The sequence below is a fragment of the Penicillium verhagenii genome (genome assembly GCF_028828195.1).
Source record: "Penicillium verhagenii strain IBT 33310 chromosome Unknown utg000009l_segment0_segment0, whole genome shotgun sequence".
Classification (NCBI taxonomy): domain Eukaryota; kingdom Fungi; phylum Ascomycota; class Eurotiomycetes; order Eurotiales; family Aspergillaceae; genus Penicillium; species Penicillium verhagenii.
The window spans coordinates 224,748-248,661 of record NW_026643173.1 but is presented as its reverse complement, the minus strand read 5'-3'; the positions used below and the strand labels follow the sequence as shown (position 1 = coordinate 248,661).

At 47.7% G+C, this 23,914-nt stretch overlaps 10 protein-coding genes across 10 annotated transcripts; 6 read left to right on the top strand and 4 right to left on the bottom strand.

Moving 5' to 3' along the window:
• Positions 1-458: 458 nt before the first annotated feature.
• Positions 459-1,403, bottom strand: N7466_009162 (uncharacterized protein; the record flags this gene model as incomplete). The annotated part of the gene is made up of 1 exon (XM_057168551.1): positions 459-1,403. One exon carries the CDS (start codon positions 1,401-1,403, stop codon positions 459-461), a length of 945 nt encoding a protein of 314 aa, XP_057017257.1.
• Positions 1,404-1,507: 104 nt separating this feature from the next.
• On the top strand, positions 1,508-1,927 carry N7466_009161 (uncharacterized protein; the record flags this gene model as incomplete). Its single annotated transcript, XM_057168550.1, has 1 exon — positions 1,508-1,927. One exon carries the CDS (start codon positions 1,508-1,510, stop codon positions 1,925-1,927), a length of 420 nt encoding a protein of 139 aa, XP_057017256.1.
• A 1,064-nt stretch (positions 1,928-2,991) lies between these two features.
• On the top strand, positions 2,992-3,960 carry N7466_009160 (Short-chain dehydrogenase/reductase SDR; the record flags this gene model as incomplete). Its single annotated transcript, XM_057168549.1, has 2 exons — positions 2,992-3,499; positions 3,572-3,960. The coding sequence occupies 2 exons, from the start codon at positions 2,992-2,994 to the stop codon at positions 3,958-3,960; spliced, it is 897 nt and encodes a 298-aa protein (XP_057017255.1).
• A 438-nt stretch (positions 3,961-4,398) lies between these two features.
• N7466_009159 (PA and RING finger domain protein) lies at positions 4,399-7,098 on the bottom strand (the record flags this gene model as incomplete). The annotated part of the gene is made up of 2 exons (XM_057168548.1): positions 4,399-4,741; positions 4,799-7,098. 2 exons carry the CDS (start codon positions 7,096-7,098, stop codon positions 4,399-4,401), a joined length of 2,643 nt encoding a protein of 880 aa, XP_057017254.1.
• Positions 7,099-8,988: 1,890 nt separating this feature from the next.
• Positions 8,989-10,209, top strand: N7466_009158 (uncharacterized protein; the record flags this gene model as incomplete). The annotated part of the gene is made up of 5 exons (XM_057168547.1): positions 8,989-9,091; positions 9,149-9,316; positions 9,377-9,478; positions 9,531-9,788; positions 9,872-10,209. 5 exons carry the CDS (start codon positions 8,989-8,991, stop codon positions 10,207-10,209), a joined length of 969 nt encoding a protein of 322 aa, XP_057017253.1.
• Positions 10,210-11,091: 882 nt separating this feature from the next.
• N7466_009157 (uncharacterized protein) lies at positions 11,092-13,420 on the bottom strand (the record flags this gene model as incomplete). The annotated part of the gene is made up of 2 exons (XM_057168546.1): positions 11,092-12,252; positions 12,305-13,420. 2 exons carry the CDS (start codon positions 13,418-13,420, stop codon positions 11,092-11,094), a joined length of 2,277 nt encoding a protein of 758 aa, XP_057017252.1.
• An 818-nt stretch (positions 13,421-14,238) lies between these two features.
• Positions 14,239-14,883, top strand: N7466_009156 (MGR2/ROMO1 family protein; the record flags this gene model as incomplete). The annotated part of the gene is made up of 5 exons (XM_057168545.1): positions 14,239-14,290; positions 14,371-14,397; positions 14,461-14,490; positions 14,552-14,642; positions 14,760-14,883. 5 exons carry the CDS (start codon positions 14,239-14,241, stop codon positions 14,881-14,883), a joined length of 324 nt encoding a protein of 107 aa, XP_057017251.1.
• A 3,999-nt stretch (positions 14,884-18,882) lies between these two features.
• N7466_009155 (uncharacterized protein) lies at positions 18,883-19,218 on the top strand (the record flags this gene model as incomplete). Its single annotated transcript, XM_057168544.1, has 1 exon — positions 18,883-19,218. One exon carries the CDS (start codon positions 18,883-18,885, stop codon positions 19,216-19,218), a length of 336 nt encoding a protein of 111 aa, XP_057017250.1.
• Positions 19,219-20,413: 1,195 nt separating this feature from the next.
• Positions 20,414-22,054, top strand: N7466_009154 (leucine-rich repeat domain-containing protein; the record flags this gene model as incomplete). The annotated part of the gene is made up of 1 exon (XM_057168543.1): positions 20,414-22,054. One exon carries the CDS (start codon positions 20,414-20,416, stop codon positions 22,052-22,054), a length of 1,641 nt encoding a protein of 546 aa, XP_057017249.1.
• A 726-nt stretch (positions 22,055-22,780) lies between these two features.
• N7466_009153 (ribonuclease P subunit p20 family protein) lies at positions 22,781-23,505 on the bottom strand (the record flags this gene model as incomplete). Its single annotated transcript, XM_057168542.1, has 2 exons — positions 22,781-23,364; positions 23,433-23,505. 2 exons carry the CDS (start codon positions 23,503-23,505, stop codon positions 22,781-22,783), a joined length of 657 nt encoding a protein of 218 aa, XP_057017248.1.
• Positions 23,506-23,914: the final 409 nt, after the last annotated feature.

Sequence of the window (23,914 nt, the reverse complement as noted above, 5' to 3'; positions counted from 1 at the left end):
AGTATTACTTTCTGCTAAGGCGTTTTAGAACATTTGCATGATTATGTACACTAGTATAGATGGGGATTTATACGACGAGAAGAAGAAGAAGAACATTAACAGAGAGAAATTTGATCGCTTGGGTATTAGATAAAAAACACAAGGTCACGAACATTTGACGAACATTTAAACTCAACACTCACTAACATCAGAACCTTGAAATGAGAGATCTGTAAATGGCTGCCAGTTGGTTCCGGGCAAAATTTCACAGATCTTCCGGGATAAACATAACCTCCGAGTCCTCATCTCCCTCCTAGATATCGAAAAATTTGTAGATCGCAGACACAAACATAATTCCCACTTTCGAAATCAAACTAGCTTCACCACAAACTTCATCAGCTACTCAATAAACCGCGTATCAATATTGACATCCGATCAAACTAATCCCTGACGCTCCTCTGCAGTCTCGGACGAGACGATCACCACTTCTGGAAGGCTTGGATGTATCGACCGCCATTTGCTTCCTCGTTCTGTGACACGAGGGGGTTGATGGATGAAGCTGGCAGGCTATTGGGCTGGTTGGCAAGCTCAATTTGCGACTCTCGATCTTCCCGGCTATCATGCATACAAATCACCCGTTCTTCTTTGGGGTGGGGAACGTTTGGAAGCCATTGATCGACTACTTTCCTTCCAGCTTCCGCCGGATTCAGACGAATCTGGGGTTTATTGACAATGGGAAGAGTCTGAATATCGAAGGGTACCGGACCTGGAGAGTAGGGGTCAGATTCGTCCGAGTCATCCATCATGGGAGTAGTAGATTGTTCGTCGGGGCGCGAATGATTTGAAAACCATACGTCCACGAGTCTTCTTCCCGCTTTCTTGGAATTGGACTGATTCTTCGAGGTGTAAGGGTTCTGAGGGTCTGAAAGTGAAAGACCAACTTTGTCGGCAATAGCGGGGTCTTGCAACGCGCGGAGAAAGTTGGGCTTGGTGTTCTGAGGGGCAGGCTTGGGCTTCTGGGGAGTAGGCTTGGGCTCCCGGATAGGAGGCAATACGGTTTCAGGTCCAAGCATTTGAGCGTAGATCTGGGCTCGAGCACTGTTTGGGTATTTCCGGTTGTATTCAGCTACTGTCCTTAGGCTCTCTTCCACGCTCGCGTTCGGGTCTGGCTTGAGTGAAATGACGAATGTGGGTTCGGGAGAGACAACGGGCACAACCTTCTTGGCAAAGACAGGCGCGTACTTTTTGGTGCTGGCGGCGGGAAGGCTGGAGGAAGACTTTGACTTCAAGTTTTCTTGATTCTGAGCTTGTTTCTCGTTCTTTTGAGCGGAAAGAGGAACAAATTCAGGTGCTGTTGCGACCAAAGGAGCTGATTTTCTCGTTGTGGGTGTCTGGAGGGGATTCTTGACGCAACCCTCGACCATTGAGTCAGTCTCGTCTAGTCGTTCCCCTATACAGAAGTCTTTGTCAGTTAAGTGGGATGAAAATTCAGAGTCTGAGATGAATGGTTTCATCCCTCGACATAGACATGATCCTTGTTATCAATCAAACGAGTAAAGGGTGGAAGTCTCACACTCATATGGAACTGGCGCGTTTCGGTACATGTCTTGTTGTGGGTAGTAAGAAGCCGATAAAAGAGGATTCGGCTCCCCCCAAACGTAGGCGGGATAGTGAGGTGGCGCGGGTGGATTCACTCCCATACAAGAACTTCCCTGCTGCTCGATTTGCAAGCGTGGCAACGCAAGAGGACCCAGTCCTGAATAATCATTCGCCCGCTTTGTGGTTGGAAAACGTGAAAACGGAGGCGGGTGAAGTGTCTGAGACTGGGGGATCACCTCAAAGTGGTAGGGGGCAAGTAGGGGAGGAGGTGGATGAAATTCGTGAGGTTCCCAAGCACGATTCTCAGTACTCTGGTAGAGAGGCCTGGGTGGCTGGGAATAGAAATTAGGCGGAGGGACTTGATGAGTTTGACAGAAGGCACCAGAGGGTTCCCAGCCAGGAAGCCCGGGCGAGGCAAAATACATAGGAGGCCCCCACTGGTAAAAAATAGGCCCATGCAGATGCAGGCTCTGATGGTTCACCACCACTGGCTGTGGCCCCCTACGGGCTCGAAAGGGGGGTCTGTATTGCTTTCTCGCAGAGTCAGCCATGGTTCAAGGGCAGTGATAATGTGTACCTGTACTATGCGCGCAGGGGGAAAAGAGAGAATAGGATTGAAATAAACTATCAAGTATGAAAATATTACTTTAGCTTTAACCGCCTGTCTGCTTATTCCAAGAAGCTTTTACAGACCGCCGGGGCGGTGCAATGAGTCGCCGTGCGAGGGTCAACATGATGTGCATTTTCTCGAGGGCACACTCCCGGGTGACGAGTTGCAACGGTTTTAACCTACAATTTTTATTTTTAGCTATTAGGAGTACATCCTTCAATATTTTGACTGTTAAAGTGTAATATTATATATTTATTGATATCAGAATGGATGTGAAGAGTGTGTTGACGAAACCTTTGAATGCTGTTAGGTATAAGGCTTTCAAAAGTCGCACGCTACTACATAGAACTAATCTGGTTAAGCGTGCCGCTCGGGCCGTACCTTATTTTTTTCATCAATTTCTTTACGGCAGGCGGTGTAGTACTATGTATGCACGCTGAGAATCTGCACTATTTATTAAAGGCGGTGTAAATATGTTACCCCAATTTATCAGCGGACTTAAAAACACGGTAAAGTCCTGAATCCGAGGATCAATGTCTGCCAATGAGCACCATTAACAAACCCCATGCTTAAAAATCAATTGATGGCTAATCTACCACATACTAGTACTCTCCAATCTTCTCCAACTTTCATTCGGCCTTAAATATTTCAAAGTCCTGAATCCGAGCACTGAGACAAAACTACAACATTCAAGGTTGAAAGAAAAAAAATTCCCTGAGTTTAAATAATCCCTAAACCCCCCAGGATATCTGAGTATTTCCAATCAGAGTGAGCTTCTTTACTTACAAAAATTCAAATCTCTCATGACTAACCAGTACGCCATGACCTACGGCAAGCCAACTCCTCTGACCTGGTTGATTACTGGGTGCTCCTCAGGCCTAGGCCTCGAGCTCACTCGCATAGTTCAAGCTCATGGGGACTACATGATTGCCACATCACGCAATCCCTCTCGAACACCTGACCTTGTGGAAGAAGTCAAGAGTCACGGCGGGCAATGGCACGCACTGGATGTGGACGATCCAACTGCACCTATGTCACTACTGGGAACCCTTGAAGCCACCGGACACCATGTCGATGTTTTGGTCAATAATGCCGGTGTAATCACCTTCGGTGTGTTGGAGCAACTCGTCGACCAGGACTTGCGCGGTCAAATGGAAACGCTGTACTTTGGCCCCCAACGGCTTATCCGTTCTGTGCTTCCGAGCATGCGACAACGTCGATTTGGAGTTATTGTGAATATCAGCTCGGGGGCTTCATTGGACGGGAATGCTAGCATGGGCGCCTATGCTGCAGCAAAGGCTGCACTGGATGGTAAGTATGGCTTGAGAACCTGTGGTTTTGTGCGGCGTTTGTGTCTAATCTTGAGAGTATTTCTCATCGCAGCCTCGACACGAGTTTTGGCCAAAGAGGTTTCTTCTTTCAATATCCGTCCTTTGACTGTATGGCTAGGTACCTTCAACACGAACATAGGGAATGTCTCGAAGGTTGTGCAGAGCCCTCTACCTGGGGATTATCGGGGCTCAGCTGCCGACCAATTGATGGAGGGTATTATGAGTGGGAAGTTCATTGGGAATGGCGACAAGGAGAAGGCAGCAAAGGCAATCTACGAGATTGTTGTAGGGCAGGGTGCCGGTAATGGGCATGAGGCTGAGCAGTTCCTACCCTTGGGCCGTGATATGATCCCGCGGGTTGGACTGGTTCGTGATCAGTACTCGCATGCCTTGGAGGTGTTTGGGGATGTCAGCGGTAGTGTTCACTTGGATTCTAAATAGACTTCCAAGGTTGCGAGGACAAGACTCGACCTCGGCGATTTTTGAAATACAGATGATGACATTGCTTAAATATGGCAAATCCAAGAGAAACTCACAAGCTCACTGGTTGAGCAATTGATAAGACCGTACTGATGATAGAAATGTAACAGCAAAAGCCTCGAGTTAATGGTATCTGGTAGGATTTTCATCCATTGAAGAAAAAGATATGGAAACGATCGACCTGCGGTATATCTCATCCGCTTCAATGATGCTCGCAGATGCTTTGCAACACCTCCCAGCACTCCGAGGTGTATCGTTTAAACGCCCCGCAAATTCAAAGTCATAAAGAGAATCAAACAATCGCTAATACAGCATGCGTCAAATAACCAAACCAAGATCCCACTAATGGGTGGAGGTTATGACAGAAGAGAATAAACACAAAAAAGCAAAAATATTTAATTAGCGATTCCGGTCAGCACGAGCCTGGTGCCAGATGGTATCACCACTAAGAGCGGATAGACTCAAGGAAGCTAGATTTCTCCAGCTTGCTTGTGGTGCAGAAGCTGAGTGACCTCCAAGAAGACCTTGGTTCTCTTCAACGTCTGAGGCGTCGTCACTGATACCCGTAATCAGAACAGGCGCAGATGATGCATCACCTGAAGAAGCTATTTCTTGGTCATCAAGACCGGCGGACTGCTCACTATCAAAGCGGGCATAGTCATCACTCGAATGGGCCATCGAACGTACAACATCACCCTTGCAGATAGGGCAAGTTCTTCGACGGGTGGTAAGCCAAGGGGTACTATGATTGTCAGTCGATGTTTTGCAGTTCAAGGTTCGGTTAGATAATGGCACTTACATGCATTCAACGTGGAATTCATGGCCACAAGGTAGGCTCATTACCCGGCTTTGTCCGTCGATATATTCCTCAAGACAAACAACACACTCCACTTGTCTACCAGTATACTTGCGTCGCCATAAAACCGAGCCTGACTGGAAACTAGTTGATTTTTCTTCCCTTGTATTTCCAGCATCCATTGTTACCCCCGTGATAGTCTGGGATCGCGTTCGGGTTGGTCGTGGTGGACTCGATCGGCAATCGTTATTGAGGAGAGGAGAAGTCGGCGAGGCGGCGCCAGGGCTGCATGGACGCGGCGAGCTTGAGGATGAGGAGCTATTAGAGATGGTATGGTAGGTTCGAACTGGAAGTCGCTCAACAACAGACTTCGGTGCACGCCAGCGGCGCCGTCGCATGCGTGATCGGAGAAGGAGCAGTGCATACACCACTGTGAGTGTTAACAGAGGACTGATGACGAGGACCAGAAGGGTATCGAAAAATGGACTCGTCGACATGCTTGTTGGTGTCAAGGTTACCCAGAGACCTTCGTGCTCAGAGAACATGGTAGCTGGGGTACTCGAGGAATGTGCCGCATTCTGAATCTTCTGGTTGGGGACGACATTTTGTACAGAAGGCGAAGCAGACGGCTGGACATCCTGCTTGGGATCATCGCCCCAGCCAAAATGACTGGCGAACCAGCCCTTGTCAGAAAAGTTTGGTTCTTCTTTAGTCGCATGTACATCTTTCCCAGAGTTTTTAGTTGTTGCGTCTCGAGATTTCCCGGTGGATTTGTCGATGCTTTGGTACTCTCCACTTCCAGGGGTGATACTACCACCACGCAAGGTATTGGAGGATGCCGCCTCTGATTCTGAAGTAGATGTCTTGGAGGCATCCCTTCCGGTTGCAGACGTACTTGGTATCGGGAGAGCGCTGCCTCTTGGGGGCATCAAGTCAGGGTCTCTCCAGTCTTGAACGCCAATAACAAAATCATCGGCCTCAAAGGAGTCAGCGACCAACCCAACCTTGTTGCTATCCAATTTATCATCGGCCTTATCTTCGTTTTGGCCGTTGTATGTCAAGGAATTCTTAGCACGGTCAACTCGGGCTTCAGTGACGTCCCATGTCATCCAGTCAATGTTACCACTGGTTGGCGGACGTCGGCTACCTTCAACACCCTTGGAGCCGCTGTATTTATTACAGAGTCCAAAAAAGGACCCAAGAGTACGAAAGAATCCACCACCTTGTTTTGTAGCAGAAGTAGGCCGTTCCTTCGTTGAGGTTTTGGTTGATGTGGGTGTGGAACTTGCAAGCGCAGTCGTCGTGGTCGCGGATTTTTGAGAGTCCGCATTGACTTGGCCGGCAAGATTAGTCTGGAGGGACTTCAACGCTTCGCCCAGGCCAGAATTGACCCCAGAGTGCGCCGGTATCAATGATGAAAGAAGGTGGGCAGTCGTATGAGATGTGAAGAGGGCAGGAATCGTCACATTAGATGTGTCGCCCCGAGCATACATGGTAACCAAGCTTCCACCGCGGGTATCATCTCCTACAATTAACGCGATACCTCCTCGGCGCTGGGCCCATTTGACCTTCTCAAGGAATCCACAACCGCCGCGGCTGAGCAAGACAACTTTGCCTTGGATCTCGGCGGTTTCTTGTAGGGACTGGATATCCGCGTGGGTGGACTTCTTGGCTTGCACGTAGTCTCCGTATTTTTGGGTTACCCCGTTCTCCGACCCGCTGGATTCGGGCAAAGGGTGGTGAAGGTGATCGTCGGTGCCGTCACTCGATGAGGGGGTAACGGAGGCATCATCTTTGGCATTCTGCCAAACCTCAGGCTGTGATGGCGACCGTGAAATTTGTGGAACTGTCCCCTCTTTCGCTGTACCACCTCCGGGCTTGCCGGATTTCTGCTCTGCGCCCCTGGGGGAGGTGTCCGGCTGGTTATGGCCATTTCCCTCGCCCCAGCCAGGGATATCGGAGCAACCTAATTCCCCCTCGACGCCAGCAGCCAACCCTCCTTCCCCAAAGCCACTGCCCACCCACAGTTGCCCGCTTAGGCTTTTGCTGGGTAATAGCGGACCAAATGCCGCCGGGCGGGCTAGGAAGAAGGTTGAGTTGTCATCGGTCAGGCTGATGATAGCAGATGGAGGGAAAAGTGAGGTCGGGATGTTGAATGAAAAGAGGGCATGTAGTCTGGATTGCCGACCAGCAAGTGTAGTGGGAGTCGCTACGTTAGATGAGGAGAGCGCTGAGAACAAAGTAACAAAGATAGGGAAGAAGATTAGGCAAAAAAGAGCCACGAGAAGGCGTGGTGGTCGCATCTCGGGCAGACAAGTAAAACACGAGGATTCTAAAATTGAAAGGAGAGTTGGACTGAAAAAAGTAGGTGTTCGAGGGAAGCTAAGGGACGATGCGAGGAGTGCTGTTGTATGACAAAGGCTGACGGGTCGGAGTCTCTACCAATCCAACGGTTGGCGACAAACAAGCAGGTGGCCACTCATCGGGAGCAATGAGCAGCACCGCAGGTCAAGCAGGAACCAACGGTCACAGCCTATACTCCCAAGGTAAAAGACAGGGAAGTGTGATGGGGGGATAGGAGGAAGCAGAATGCGAAGGTTAGGCAGGTGGAGTAGGAGACGGGGCAGTGAACTGATGGATTACATAAACGCAGTGACGGCATAGCTCGTTAACAAGTGATTGTCGTGTTGCTTCCTGAGGCCATAAGGCTGCATGATCACCTGACAGTGGCACCCGACTTACCCCGCGCGTGACTGATATTATTTTCTCAATCTCGATGATTACCATTCAGGAATTGACAGGATATTTAGTTATCTACAACGATATGATTCCATGCGAATGCCATTAGATGGAAGTTTTGGGAGTCTTTAAATCTCAGCACTGTATAAGTTATCCCCATCATGCCCCACATGGGGGTTTCTCCATCGGGATTCATGTTATGCCGATCATGTCATTGCGGCGCCAAGGCAACCGAGTCACCCACCGCTCTTTATTTAACCTTTTTTTTTTTTGCGCATTATCTGCAGGTTGGAATTGACCACGTGATGATTGCACGGGGTTGAAAAGAAATATGTCACCTCCGGGGGGATCCGATTCTGAGTTCATTGACAAAGTGGAAAAGTTCCAAGGTTTTGGCTGTTGATAAATGTACTAGTACTGAACCCTTTGTATACATGATGAATCTTATGATAGTGTAATTACTAATTAGGCATGTACGGACTCTAACTAACTATACTAAGTTCTAACTAACTAGTTAGTACTTAACTACGGAGTAACGTTAGTCACGTTACTGCCGCATTACTAATCCTATTTAGGCTATGATTGCGCCCGATCAAGATTAGCGCTTTCTGGCCCTCGTCAAAACTAGTACTAGTAGTTAGTAGTAGTAACTAGTAAGCACCGGAACTTCAGTGTTGGAAGTATACATTCAATGTTTTATTTGGCGGCGGCATAGTTTCTTTACACATAACAGTCCTTCTTTTCAAAATTATCGTGTCTTTCCCAATTGCTATAGTCTATACTGATAGCGAGGATCAACAGAGTAAGAGTATGCACGTGAGTCGGTGGAAGGAACGGTTAAGTCCACTGGTCAATGTTTGCACCTGATTGATCTGAGGATGGAACATTTGGTTTTGAATGATTATCCGAATATTATCATCCTGAATCCACCTCTGATACGTACAAGATTGAAAGTTCTTCAAGTATTTTTCTTATTGGAATGTGGGGATCAATGGATTACTTCCATAGATGATGACTGTTCCCCACTTCACATGACTTATGCGGATATACACTTTCGAACCCTTGTCCGGTGGCGTATTAGTAGGCAATTCTATAATATCATGACGACCGATGACATTGTTGGTGATTCTTCGTTGTTTGGTACATTCAATATCCCCGCATCTCTCCTACCCAAGGACACGTCATGGCCAGTGGAGAAAACATCAGTAAAGTGGTTGTTTTTGTCCATCTCGTGTTGTGTCGTCATTGAGTACTGCGACCAGCCAAGCAAGCAAGCAATTAGTGAAAAGACTGAATAATAAGAATTTAAACCCCCCTCGTTTTTCCTAGGCCTCTCTTTGCATCCAAGGAAAAACACTTTATCAATTTCAAATCTTTCAAAATCTAACAAATCAATCTCGAATCCTTTCATCAATATCTAAACTCACCTCTCATACAAGTACCATTCATTCATCATGTCGAACTTGATGCACAAAGTCAAAGATGTCCTTACCGGCCACCATGACTCGGACAATAAAGAGTCCTCTCGTGACTCGAATGTGACGAAGAAGATGGATGGTAGGATCATTTTGCTTCTACGTTGAAGTACATAGTAATAGCTGCTTACTCTCGTAGATACTCGCGATGCCTATGGCACTGGGAACAACTGGAGCTCCAATGCAAATACCCAAGATCCTACTAGCACCGGGGACTACGGTTCAAACACCATGGGCTCTGACAACTACGGTGCCAGCGGCTATACCGGTACTCAACCCAATACCAAGCTACCTGGTGTGATGGAAGGTCAGAGCAACCCCTTCGAATAATTAGTTCTTTACAAACTTCTGACCATTTGTTCTATAGATACTAGCAACACCTATGGATCCACTAATACAGGTAGTGGCAACTACGGATCCAGTGGCTTGGGCAGTGGTACTCAGGATTCTATGACCAACAGAATGGGAGGTCAGTTGCCCATTTAGGTTTTTCAACGGATATCAGTACTGACAATGCTCAGATACCACTAACGCTTACGGTGGATCCAACATCGGCAGTGATACATATGACTCCGCCAACAAAGCCAAAGACTACGGTACCGGCTACAACCAAACCAAGCCGATCGGCTCCGAAACATACGATGATCCTCCAACCGGAAACACTGGTTCGGGGTTGAACACCGACTCCTACGGATCTGATACGAAGGACTATGGTACTAATGCCTTGAACACCGGAACTGGCGAGTCGCAAATGTCCAACAAAATGGGCAGTGAACTGGGTACAAAGAATAACCTCCGCCCCTTTACCCACACTTTTTCTCAATTTTGCAACCAGTTGACTAACCCGTTCTGTTCTAAACAGATAACCGTGCAACCTACGGCACTGGTACTGGCACCGGCCAGACAGGTGGGTTGTACACCTCCAACTACGGCGACGACGTCGGCAGCGGGAACAAGTACAACACTCGCTCAAAGGCGAGCTCTGATATGCCCAGTCAATTGGGAACGCAGGCCGATTCTGGTATGGACAACCAGGGCTTCGGTGGGGCTGCTGCAGGTGGTAGCAGCTACAATGCACCCGAGGCTGGTAAGAGACGTTCTTCCGGACCGCACAGCTCGAATCTTCTCAACAAACTTGATCCACGCGTGCGCAGTTCCGATTATGAGGGCAATGCTATGGGCAACCAGCGCGGAAACTAGGAAAACTTGATGTGATTGGCAGTAGCCAATGGTGGATATTTGTCTAGTTACCTTCTTCTTTATTTTTTGTACTTAAATTGGGCTTCCATTTTGCAAATGATTCAAATTCTGTTTCTCAGCAAAGGTTTAGAAATGAGCCAGGGCTATTCCTGAGCTGAAAATGGTGATAGAAGAGGTAGTTCCCAGTAAGAAAACATTGAATCATTCGATTGGCTTTTATAATCATTCAAATGTTAGCAATGACGTCAGGCAATTCTTGCATTTTGAAAAAGCATCGGTGATTTTTTGGCATAAAGTGACGCTTGCACGAAAAGTTTTTAGTAGATTGAAAGGTTTACAAGGGCTGGGGCCAGTCATGAAGATATCCCTAATAATTCCATCATATACAGATAAAAGGACATATTTGCCAGGGTCCTAAAACCAAGGCTCGTAATTAACAAGACAAAAATGAGAGAGGCAAAAGACTGTATGGGCTAGGCTGATGAGACATGGAGTGAAAACACAGGATGAGCATAACAAGATAGGAAAGAGAAAGAAAACGTCAAACAAGGTTGAAGGATCTGGACATCCGTCGTCAAAGGTCATAATTGACACGAACTAAAATAAGGCTAAGTACCATGAGACAAAAAGACAAGAGAGAAAGTCAGGGTATGCAACGTATGCAAGATGACGACTGTAGAACCAACGCCGAGCCCCAGAAAGGAATCAAATAACCAGGCGCTGCACGGCAGCAGACTAGGCCCAGAAATACAGGGGAATCAAGTCGTCAGGAGAAATATTTCATGCCAAGGTGCTCCAGAGCGCCGACTTTTCAGGGGGTGGGGGAGAAGAACAATCGTAAATGTGTCAAAAAGTGCAGACGAAATAACCAAAGCGTATTATTTATTTGTCCAGCTTTTGCCACCCATTAAGATAGGCCATGATGCCAACTCCCAGAAGGACGACACCAAACATGGACGCATAGGGACTTGCATCATGCAAAAGTTGTTGCCGGCGCCACTCTGTTGCCATAGCAGTGGCTGCAACGTCCCTCTCTTTGCTGCTTGCAGGAGCTGGATCGACAGACTGCACAGAAGGGCTACCCTTTTTATCAGGCCCAACTGCACCATTCACAATCGGGTGCGCCTGGCCAGCAGTGGTCTTTGGTTCTTCATGATTTTGAGGCTCTGACTTAGAACCAGTGGTCGTAGCAAGAGCCTTCTGAACATTCTCGGCACGTTCCCGGCGGAGAGTTTCAATCATCTCTGCTAAAGATACGCGGGACTCGACATTCTCCTCTTCAGCCCTCTCTGCACGGTCCTTGAAAGAGGCCATCTGCTTCCTCATCTCTTCCATTTCTTGCATCATCGTTTCCAGCCGATGCTCAAGCTGTGTGGTGTCCACCGTAGCAGAAGGCTCTGGCAAATCAGCATCAGAAATAGCAAGAGCCTCAGATTGCAAGACTGATCCATTGGTTTTTTGAGCACCTTCAGAATCATCGTGTACATCATTGATCTCTGGTTCCACAGTAATATCCTCAGATAATACAACTCCGTTGGTCTGCGGTGTGATGTGCATCTCCAAGTTCTTGACCTTTTCTTCCGCTGACTCACGTGCAGCTCTTTCTTGGAGAACAAGAGTTTCGAGTTCCTTGACACGGGCACCTTGGGTATCAATTTCTCGCTTAGCAGATGAGAGTGCCTCAATGAGGTTCAAAATCTGGCTAGAGTCCCGCGAGACAGGGGAGCTTGTAATAGGTTTCGATTTTTCTGTATCGCTGCGCTTCAAAGGCGAGAAGGCATCTGACGCGCTCCGCGGTTGGGCGTCCGGTTTCTCGGGGAGTGGCTGTTGGGGGGGAGGAGCGGGAGGGTCTGAGAATCGGGAGAAAGAGTCGACACGAGGCATTTTGGGACGGCCGTTTAATTGGCGAGGCCCATTGCTTTCAAAGGAAGATGGCTTGCTGGCCTTTTCCTTCTCGACATAGCCTGGCTTCATTATAGCTGTCAGAAACTCATCAGTCTGACGAAGGTCCATGGACTGTTGTTTGGCTTGTTTCAATTCGCCCTGTGAAAAAAAAATTAGCCTAGAACAGTAAAGAAAACAGAGAGTACCATACAGTAAGTCTTTTGACAACCTGTTCAACCGAGATAGGCGAGTTCCAGTAATTCATCTGCCTTTGCTGATGCATAGCATTCATCTGGGTGCTAGCAGCACTCTGAGCACTGCGACTGCTCGCATTACTGCCGGATCTTCCTCGCAGGTGTGAGAGTGGTTGGCTTAATGGGGATGGTAGAAGGCCACCACCCGAAGCAGGGTCCAAGTCTCCAAAGTTAAGGTCCAGAATATTAGGTGCGGATCCATATAAACCAGCGTGCTCGACTTTAGCCGAGACCTTGTGGTGAACAATGCTGTTCTGGTCCTCGCTCACAATATCAATTCCCAACTCCAACGTATCATTCTCACGCAGCTCGTGCGGCTCTGATTCCCGGTTCTCCTGAGACAACCGGTGACCATTCACAAAAGTACCGTTGGATGACTTCACATCCCGAATCCAGATCTTTCCCGTTTTATCTGCCCAGATCTCCGCGTGTTGCCGAGAAAGAACCTTGGAGTCGAAGAATCCATTGACTGGGGTCGGTACAGTCTTGGCATTGGTCTGACGGCCAATTCGAAGAACATCGGGGTAAAAGGGGACATTGATTTGCTTCTTTTCGAATGTGCCATTCATTGGAGCCAATCCCAGAATAGCTGGTGGCTCCGCGGATTGCCCGTTGGGCTGCTGTCGGATACCATTCTGTTGTGAGGACTGGATCATGTGCTGAGAAGGGACAATAGATTGTGGTTGGTGAATGGCCGACATTGTAGATGATGCAGATGGCCCCGGTAGAAATGCAGGGACTGCCTGAGATCGTGTGTTGGTTACACCTGCCACCGGTTCTGACTTGGAGCTGGGCCAAGGATTCCTGGCGGTTTTCTTTTTCGATGACCAAGTACCGTCGTTGGTGGAACCTTGCCCAGCATTAGGTTCTTGAATTGTCGTCACTGTGGTTGTAGAGGTTGTTGACCCCAGGGAGGATGAGGAATTTGAGCGCTGAACCGGCTTCCGTTGCATAAACATCCGGGATACTTCGTCGTCCACTGAAGACAGAGCTCCTTGTCCTCCGTTACCAGTGCTATACCATCCCAAGCGAGAGCCCGATTGCACACTAGGAGGAGATACCACGGCAGTCATGGAGAATGACACCAGGGAGTGGTTCAACACAGTAAGATGTGTAGGAAGAAAGTGACGATCGCAAGTGTAGAATTCCCGTCACAGTGAAAGAGTTTCGATAATAATGAATTGATAATGTTTCTATTGGTGAATTCGATTGCGCGTTTAGGTTGTTGTTGCTGGACTGGCCGGCTAGTTCAGAACGGTCGCGTTAGCGCCTCGATTCAATTTATCGGGTACCCCCAAGAACTTTTGAGACTTGAAGCCACCCACTACCTTTATCGGGTGAAGTGACGGAAAAACCAAGCATACCTGTTTAAGATGTTTCAAGGAAGTTAGATCAGAGTTGGGGGGGGGTAAAAAAGTCAGTGCTCCAGACCAGGGAGGCGTGTGAGGTCTTGCCGAAAAGTGAGCAGCGACCGAGTGTCTCAGAGTCCCAGGACAATGGAGGAAACACAGGACGGGACTTCCGCCTTGCCACGGGCTTAAAGGCTGCCCTAACAGCGGTTTAAAAAAGAGGAAATCAAACAGGATGGTAGGCCATAGGTAATAACTCCACGGGGAAGGAGGGTCATGGTCTTCTGCTCCTTCGACCACTGACGCCCCCCCGGGGATGTGGTCACGTGTTATGCACGTGTGGCACCCGTTTGGCTCACGTGACTAAAGCGGAGACCAAGTGAAAGTGATGCGATTCGTTTGAAAAAGCTCCCGAATCCCTTGCGAGATACATTTGCACTTGAAGCGCATTATTGTAATAATACCGGCTTTGTTCAGCTTGAGCTGCCTCTGCCCTTTTGCTTCAATTTGAGTTTCACAATCCTTCGACTACACCTTCCAAAATGCCTGTTGTTGCTGGTCCTCCCGCAGCCGGTCCCTCGACCTTCGACAAGAGTATGCCAAACACCAGCTACATTTACCCCAGTTGGAATGAATCCAAATTGCAACTGAGTGTAAGCTAACCTTTTACAAAGTGAAAATGGGTGCCCTCATGGGTTCCAGTATGTGACCATCTCATCATGCTTAGCTGTCAACCGAGAAGCTTCAACTAATGCGATACTTAGCTGTCGGTGGCATCATGGGCTTTATTGGTGGTAAGTGGGATGCTCCCTGCATGGAGTCTCATCATACATTTCACAAGCTAACATAGCTCAGGAGCTGTGACTATCATGCAGTACGGTGCTGGCCCCAACGGTGTTATGCGCACTCTGGGCAAGTACATGCTTGGTTCCGGTGCCACTTTTGGGTATGTCTTGATTATGCTTCTTCCATAATGATATGACTACTAGTTCATTTGCTTGAATCTAGTGCCCTCAAAACTATAGAGTACAGGTATATTATGCTGATACCATTCTTCCTCTAGCCTTTTCATGTCCATTGGTAGTGTCATCCGTTCTGATGGACCCCACAACGATCTCTGGCTCCGTGCTCAAGGGCCCCCGATGATGCTTCCTCGCCAAACCCCCCTACGCTCGACGCGCCAATAAAGTCTCTCCTATCCTGTCTGGGGTTTCAAGAGGACCATGCGACATGATGAAATCAAAGGGGATGCATTTGTACGATATAAGCAGTTTATCTGAGTGATTCCGATAAGCTGGACAGAGCAAGCTTGGTCAATGGAACGACGCGCTCTTGCGGAGGACTTGAGCCGCGTTGGATATAAGAACCATCGAGCTCACCATGTAAATACTAAGTACGGGTCGCGTCTGGGTTATACTACCCTATTCTGCTGATCACAAACCTAGGCTTCGTCACAATGGCATCTTTAATGTCTGCTGTTTCTAGCCTGACTTTCTCAGATCTTGTCCTGTGGATACTACTTATCACTTCATGTGGGCATGGCCTATCGAAGATCCAAGGGGCTTTAAATGCTTACCTCGACGATCAGTGTCGCTCCCCTCCAGGGCTGCCCAGGTGTGTACCAGTGTTGGTCTCTAGTATACATGGATTGATTTCCACCTGGCAGTCATTACCTATCAAACCCCGCGAGCTTGGGTAGTAGACTAGTACATACCTACAAGTATCGTCCCCACATGCAGGTATGTGCATGTTTTAGGGTCTGTACAGCCCTGATGGGTGCCAACCTTAGCTGGATACCTAGGTACCTACTAGGTGTGTCTCAGGTTTCATTCCGTCTCCCCAGGCAGTAGATATTGACAAATTCCGCTGTGCGTTCCAGAAACATTACTTCCGGGCCACTCCTAATGACAGCACTTACTTGAGGGCTGCTAGGTACTGGGTTAAGTATTAATCGAGCCCTGGATATCGAACATTTAAAATATTCACATGGACACCAGTCCTGGAGTCTAACCTCGAAACATACATGTACATGTAGTAGTATCAATTGGATTTGATTCAAATCAGTCCATGCATGTGTGTGTCGGGGTATTTGGACTTATGTATGTAGACTCAGTCCACGACTTCAACTCAAGTGCTGTCATCCATTCAATATATCTACCAGTTGACTACCACTACGTGTATGTACATCTAACACATACTAATAGGTTAATGTGCACATGTGCATGGATCAATCATGTGTCATTTAAAACCTTGAAAATGTTATCTTTGAATGTTGGAATGTGTGATTGTTTTCTTCCAATAAATCAAATTCCAACTTTGCAACACTTGAAGCTTGATTTCGGCGACTTTCAATACTAGTTACCTGGTATGTACTTGGTCTTTGAACTGGCACCTGGGTCAATCAATACATATGTAGGCACTGCCCAGGTGGACCCGTGGACCTTGATCCCAAAATGTCAACTTTAGAATATCCAAGGCTCACCTTAAGAAGGCGATTCCAGCTGCCTGTAGGTAGTGCATAGAGCGGTCACCGCAAAACATTGGAACTCAGTCTTCAGTCTTCAATGTTCAAATGTTGGAATACTACTCAAGTGCTATCAACTAGGTGGACACCCAACCATCTGCACATGTGGGCAACCTTGGATTATGCATGCATGATTATCTATAGGTACTCGAAATGAACCTTTGGGCGATGCCTAGGTGCCATTCGCTCGCACATGTGGGCAAATTTAGAATCGATAAGATATATGTATACATGCATAAATACATCAATAGTATGTAGTAGATGAGCACATGGGTATGGGAAACATATACTCAAGATGCTACTATGTACCTATGTATATTTACTCAATGTCACATGTGTGGAAATATTACCCACAGCATGGATTCCCGAATATTCGATACAACCTTCCAGGGTTCGAATGGGAAGGAACTCCCGGTGTGACTGTATGTACTAGCACTTGAGTGTCTACATACTACTAAGTAGTACTGAGCACATGGTGTGTGTATACTAGTATCCATATCAATTGATCACCTGGGCAAGCCCTGGGGATAACCTTTATTGAATGGATCGACCCAATAATTCGGAATTATGTACGTTAGACAATGCGTATTAATTTACATACTAATAGGTCAGCTCTGGAACCATTTCCCACTCATTGGGCATCTTAATCTCAGCAATCGTGGGGTTTTTTGGTGGTTCGGTGCTGGCCGGGGAAAAAGCGGTCAACTGGCGTCCACACAACAGATACCGCCGATCGCCAGTTTTGTTCGCAGACACATTCGGAACGTTCGCCCTTTCCTACTACGTCATTCGAGCCTCTGCATATACGAGTGATGACTGCACACACGTGGAATCATAAAAGCAGAACACATCCAATCCAACCGCGTTATGCCACATCAACAAAGGTGAGGTGTGCCTGTGGACGGAATACCCGGTACATATGCCCAAGCAGTTGAGAACATGTGTTCCCCCGATGAACATATGAACGTCTTTCGGCAAGGAGATCACGGACTGGAAAACCAAATAGGGCCAAGGGCGAACTTTGAACAGGATGATCGGTCAAGTTCTCGAACTCCCCAGACTCTCTTCGTTTGTGTATTCAAATCATTAATTCGCTGTGATAGGAAGGTCTAAAGGTTGATCGTCAATGGTGGATTTACAGATTGAAAAAGGTTCCATGGATCCCGCCAGGAACAGGCATATGAGTCGTTCCGAGAGCCCCAATACCCAACACCTAATTTCCCGCTCGTTTAGTGGATTTTCGCCAAGCCCAACTTTCACAAAAGCCCATATTCTATTCCGTGTGTCTCGTGGAGGACTTCGGGTCACGCCCGATGGCGACAAAAAAGAAAAAAAAAAAAGAAAAAAAAACCCCCCCAAAAAACAACACCAAAAATCAACAGCCAATCTCGGCTAAACCCGTGGCCAGCCAATCCACATCGAGATGCAGGTGATGAGAGACAACACCAGAGCGACGAATCAGAAGCGCCCAGTCCGGAGAGGATCCGTGTTATCCGTTCCTGCGTCCATGACGCCAGGGGTAACACAGGTAATTTACGTGAAAACACGAGCTGCCTCAAATGCACGAGAGAAAATCCTCATTTTAAGGAACAGCGCTTACGGAAACATGTCCCAAACCCTGGAACATTTGATTTGATTTATTTTTTTATTTGGTTTTACTCCGTCACTCCGTGACTTTGGGACAATTGTTGTTGGCCCGGAAATGAATCATTGACTGCTTACTGATTTGGTCTTAGGGCTGGAACACCACCTATAGCATCCTTGAGGGGCCGGAAATCTCTCGGGTATCTCTCCTCTAACAAGAGCTGGTAATAAACTGCCCCCCCAAAAAAAACCTTTGTTCCTTGAACCCTTGGTTATCGGGCCCGCCTTGTGCCCACATGCTATTCCACGTCTACAAATCTGTACGGATGTACACAAACATCATTAGCACTGGGGGAAAATGACATTGCATACTTAGTCCCTATGACACGACGCAGTTGAAATTCCATCCCTCAAACCAAATCAAACCCATGAATCCCTCGCATGTTGGGAGTCCGTGCGATTGAAGCCGATCCAGACCCCTGACGCTAGCCCTTGGCGCGGACGTTAGTTAGGGTTTTTTGATTGCTTGCTCCATAGTTCGATTTTGGACCGCCCTATTTCGGATAGTCCCAGAATCGCGTGCCTGGTCGATCCAATAGGATCGTCAGTCCATCCAGAACAAATCAATAGAAAAAATCTTACTTGGCGCCACAGTGCTCCAGAGTGCCCAAATGGCCCCTTCCCCAGGTTGACGCTCGTATTTAGACTGGCATACCGCTCCCTGTCATACTTCTCTCCTTCCCTTTTTTTTCCCTTCTTAGGCACCTTGCACACTTGCTCATTCACCCCAGTCATTCTTTAGACAAGTCACTCGTTTTTGCTATCTGGTCCCATTTGAGCCGCGCTCTCTTCAATCCTTACCATCTATATCCTTTTGAGTCCCACTCCTTTGCACTCAAAAAAAGTCAATTCCTCACTACCCGATACCACCGCACGTCTTTGGATTCGCACTTGTCTCGCACAGTAACTTCGTTGCTTACATTTTGCAATCCACTTTCAATCCACACCTTGCTGTGCACGACTTCAATTCTCAGAAGAAATTACTTTTCTTGTCTATATCAATCCCAACTCCGACAAAATGCAGATCAAGGCTTTTGTCACTTCGTTCCTCTGCCTGGCTGCAGCCCAGTTCGCTGCCGCAGATGCGACTACTACCTCCACTTCAACATTGACCATCACCAAGACGCTGGTCCGCGTCCACTCGGTCACTGCCACCCCTAGCGTCAGTGCTAGCGTGACCCCAAGCTCTAGCAGCATGGTCACCGTCACCTCGACTCCTCTTGTCCAATCCGCTACCAGGACCGCTGCCGCTACCTCCGCCACAAAGACTGGCGGTGCTGTCAATGTGGCCGCTGGTATGCCGGCTGCTTTGGTTGCTGGATCCTTTGCGCTGATTATGGGCGCGGCCCTGTAATCGCCAATACGCACCATCCAAGAGCATCGGGAGTGATCTCAGCATCCCTTGAGAGTTATGAAGGTCCCCGACAACTCATTTGGCCAAGCTGTGCCACTCCTCTGTGACTCTATTCTTCGCCGTTCTCTCCAGCAGAACCCGGGTTACCTTATATTTGGACTTATCCATATTTTCAATTCTTTCAACACTTTTTTTTATTTTATTTATTTACGGCTCATGGTTCACTGGAGAACCTCGTTCGGAGAGGAAACGGTTTTATGCACTTCAAATACCCCCTTTTAACGATTTTTCTGGACACGATTTGATGTCTTCTTCTATTACCCCCATTGTTCAATTCTTCTGTTCATATTTGTGCCCGAAGAACTGTATTCTGAGAAATCATCCGCAAGGACGTGTTTCAACCGGAGTTAACCATACTCCGGCACTCCAGCAACACGATCACTGGCTGAAACTTGAATTGGTTTTCCTCAAAGCACCAAATGAAACCCTTTTTTCGTATATACCATATACCATTTCAAAATAAATATTCACCGGCTTATTGGCTACGTGCCTCCAGCTACATGTCTTCATACATTCAAACAGTCTGATATCCATGGATAGTACCTCCCTTGAGGGCTAGTAGGCACCTATGATTTCGCCTCCTAAGGTCCAAGTCTCCAGATTCACGCCATGTGTCGTCTATGCCCGCCTTAACTTTTCCGTAGAGGCAGCGTTAATAATATGGCGTGTGAGAACAATCGCCTTGATTTGTATACCAAATGAAATAAACTTGACGTGACGAAGATCATGCCGATCTAACATTCCGATCTGACTGCCGTGACCTCCGAGGTCGACTGATTAACGCAATGGCCATGCGCCCACGCGTGGTTTCCATTTTGGGAAACTCGTTAGATAAGATCTTATCTTGGGCAAATCCTCCGTTTGATTTTCATCTTTTTTCTTTCTTTAGAGAAATCTCCTCTTAGGTCTTTTTATCGAGGATCTGAAAATTTCCATCTATATTGATTGATTCAGGGTTCTGCTAATCTTTCATACACATCACAAATCGCGCGTTGTTGACACCCGCATCCACTTCGCGGGCTCCACAACGCGTCGCCGCTCCCCCAAAGTTCTAGCGCATTGTCCACCTCCCCTCCGAATGACCTGAGAGGGAACCGAGGCGCGTCTCGTTTGCCCCGAGACAATCACGCTCACAATGGACAACGAGATCCCTCTTCCACCACCGCGGCGCATCCGGCACCGATCGCCCGCGCGTGCAAATGCAAGCGGCTCCCCCTCCACCTCGCTTGCATCGTCATTTCGCAAAGCAGGTCGGCTTTCTCGCTTTGACGACCGCTCCAGCCAGCCATCCAGTGACCCCGCACTATTCTCAAGTGACGATATTCCTGCATCGGGATTGGAGAACTATAATGCACCGGCGATGGGCGCGGGGCGGAAGAGGCGTTACCGGGGGACATGGTGGGGGGAACAGATGATTGATCCGAAGAGAAAAAGGGCAGATTTTAAGGAGAAGCGGAATTTTGATAGTGGTGTTTGGATGGGCAGTGATGAATCGGGTGTGGAATCACTTTTACCGTCTGAAGATGGTCCTTGGGGAGAAGACCTCCTAAAGACGGTGCTTGACCCGAAGGCCTCTGGAAAATCTGCTCAGGGTCCCCTGCTGTTGCTTCCAAGTGAAAAGGCTACGTCGTCAATTCTTCCCTTGCCTATCTTGAAGGGCCCGAATGAGTCCCAGGAACACCGGTTTGCAAGGTCTGTGGTTAACGATTGTCTGGAGAAGGGAGAGGATGTTGTTGATCTTGGGTATGATTCTTCCTGTCAACCGAATTCCCAAAAGAAATCGCCTTTTCTCTGGTTAAATATTGACAAGGTGTCTAGAAATATCAACTTAATGAGTATCCCATCAGGTCTGCTTCGACCTCTACACCATCTGACGAAGCTGCCCTCCGTGGAAGTGGCTCCTCTATCTGAGAATATCTATTCTTCTTTGCAGCCTTTCCTCAGTATCTACCTCCCGGGAAACTCCCTGAGTCAGCTCCATCATGAGTTGTTTGAGTTGAGTGGCTTAAAAGTCCTTAGCGTCAGGAACAACGAACTTGTCGAAATCCCCTACGCAATCCAGAAATTGAAAGCATTGGAGGTTCTGAACGTGTCTGTCAACAGACTCACTTATCTGCCATGGGAGCTTCTACATATAATCAAACTTGGTGAACTGAAACACTTGACCGTGTATCCGAATCCGTTCCCTTCAATCGAAGAAGCCACCGTCGCCAAATGGCATCGCGAGCCTGAAGAGAAGACCCAAGATCAGCCTTATGACGAATACGAATCAGAAGAAGATGAAACCGCACCAATCCTTGAAACCCCTCGGTTTGATAAATACGAAGGATCCCCTGCACCTAGTGCCTGGACCGTCATTCATGTAGCTACAGGACCAACGACACGACTCGACACGGAAGGTCGACCCATGGCGACCCCAGCCTCGAGAATGATCATACCATCATCAGAGCGAATTTCCGCCACCCCCTCTTTACGTGAAGTTGCACTCCGAGCCGTATGCAAACTTCCAGATCTTGAGCACGTCACCGATGAAGAACTGGCAGAATTTCCTACCATGGTAATCCCATTGATGCAGCGGGCCAAGAAGATCCGTGCGGCAGGTGGTCAGCAATGCTCTGTATGCCACAAAGAGTACATAATTCCTCGAACAGAATGGCTTGAGTGGTGGGATTGTACTCCACATGAGAACGGCCTGAAGCGAGCGCGGGCTTCAGGTGAAAAACTTCGTCCGTTACCTTTCAAACGATATGGCTGCAGTTGGTTCTGTGTTCCATGATTCGAGTTGTATATTATTATTACTTCTTTGTTGATTTTTACATTTTTTTTATCTTCAACTTCATGTATTTGCTAGATTTTGGTGTCTATATCACTTATATCCTGTGGTTATGGGAATATTTTATGGAATTTTGTGCTGTTGGTGTTTTCATACCAGCCTCGGCAGTTAACTAGTAGGCGATTAGGTACTTTCATCCATCAATGTACTACGTGATCAATACACGATTATGAAAGTTAAATTGAATCGGGCCATGTATTCAAATAACCCTTCAGGGCTGATTGATTTTAATTACCAAAATGTATTTCGGTCTCATTTGAAGTGGAAAGTGATATTTCCTAACCGCATAGAAGGGCATCTTGCCCATAAAACGACGTAAAGGCCCAGGACTTTATAACATCGAAGTCTGGTTGTAATACCCACACCAGGGCCGCATGTCTTGTATTCTGATCGGTATCACAATTATGAGGTGGAACCGGTAGTGATGTCAACTCTTAAGTCGCTGTTTGGGGTATCTCGGCGGCGGTGTGAGGAACCCAAGGCCATATGTTTGAAAATCATCTTTGGTCTTGCTTGCAGGCCTTGACCTGAAGCACCGTTGTATGAAAATCAAGGCTGAATAGATTCTGACGAGTTGCTTGTACCAATAAATGTCGCATGGACGGTATGAGTTGATTTGGAGATAGAGGCGCGGACACGGTGATATTAACGTCCGCTGATCGTGTCTCATCACTTGAGACTCACGGCAACTTCAACCATTTTGATCCATCGTGTGCGCGTCTCAGGAAGTTCAGCATCATCGGGCACATCGGGGGTCTGACGCTTTCGTTTCTTCACAGCGGCCTTAGATGTTTCCTGATCCTGCTTTTCGGGACCTGACTCGGCTTTGGACGAGCGCTGCTGTTTCTGCATCTCCAACTCCTTCTTTTCTTCGTCCTCAACAACATCATCCACCACAAGCACGCTGCCGGTAGTTAATCGGACAGCATACTCAGTGTCCTTCTCCTCGAACCATTTGCCCAACTTGAGCACCTTCTCGATTGCCCGCCCTGTAGCCTTCACAAAGACTTCTTCTCGCTTGTCTGAAATTTTGGCCAGCTCTGCAAGCTTCTGCTGTTCTGTTTTGCGCGTGTCTTCAAGGTCGATGTTGGCTGTCGCACGCTTCTCGGCGTGTCGGAGGAGTTTCTGGACGCGCTTCACGGCGCTCATGAAAGGTGTGCCTGTTGAGACATAGACAAACTTTGGTACTGATGTACCTGCGTAGGGAGAGGCGACAGGAGCATGAGGGATAGGGCGCTTTTCAACTTTGGCATCTGTAAGCCCAGTGGTTAGTCTTCAAGCTAGATTGAGGGTCAGGGTCAGTGGTGATATGTTCACGAACATTTTGGTAGCTTGACAAGATCCGTGTTCTTCTTCTCAAACTGGAGCTTCCGCTCCAATGGACCTTTACCCATCTTGAGGCCGATAGATGTCTTGAGAATGTTGTGGGTGTTAGACTAGAGATCTTATCACTTATTTTCTGCCGGGCGGCGTAGTGCAGAGAGGGCTCCAGTTCCCGAGTGGGTCCAATGATCACCTTAAATGAGAATGAACATCACCAGAATCAATAGATTATCCGTCAACTGGTAGATTGATTATTGTAGTTTGGTGGAAAAAGTGAGATAGGTACTTGATCACTACACACAGGGAGATGATGACCAATGACATGTATGCGAAGTTGCAATCCAAATCTCAGTGGTAGTCTACTGCTTACTTTGCATTTCGATATGGAGAGAAAACAGGATTCCAGAGGGTTTTGCAAACATTGAAACATATATCAGTGTTCATTTTCCAATAGACTCTTCGAAATCCGTCCTTTAGCTG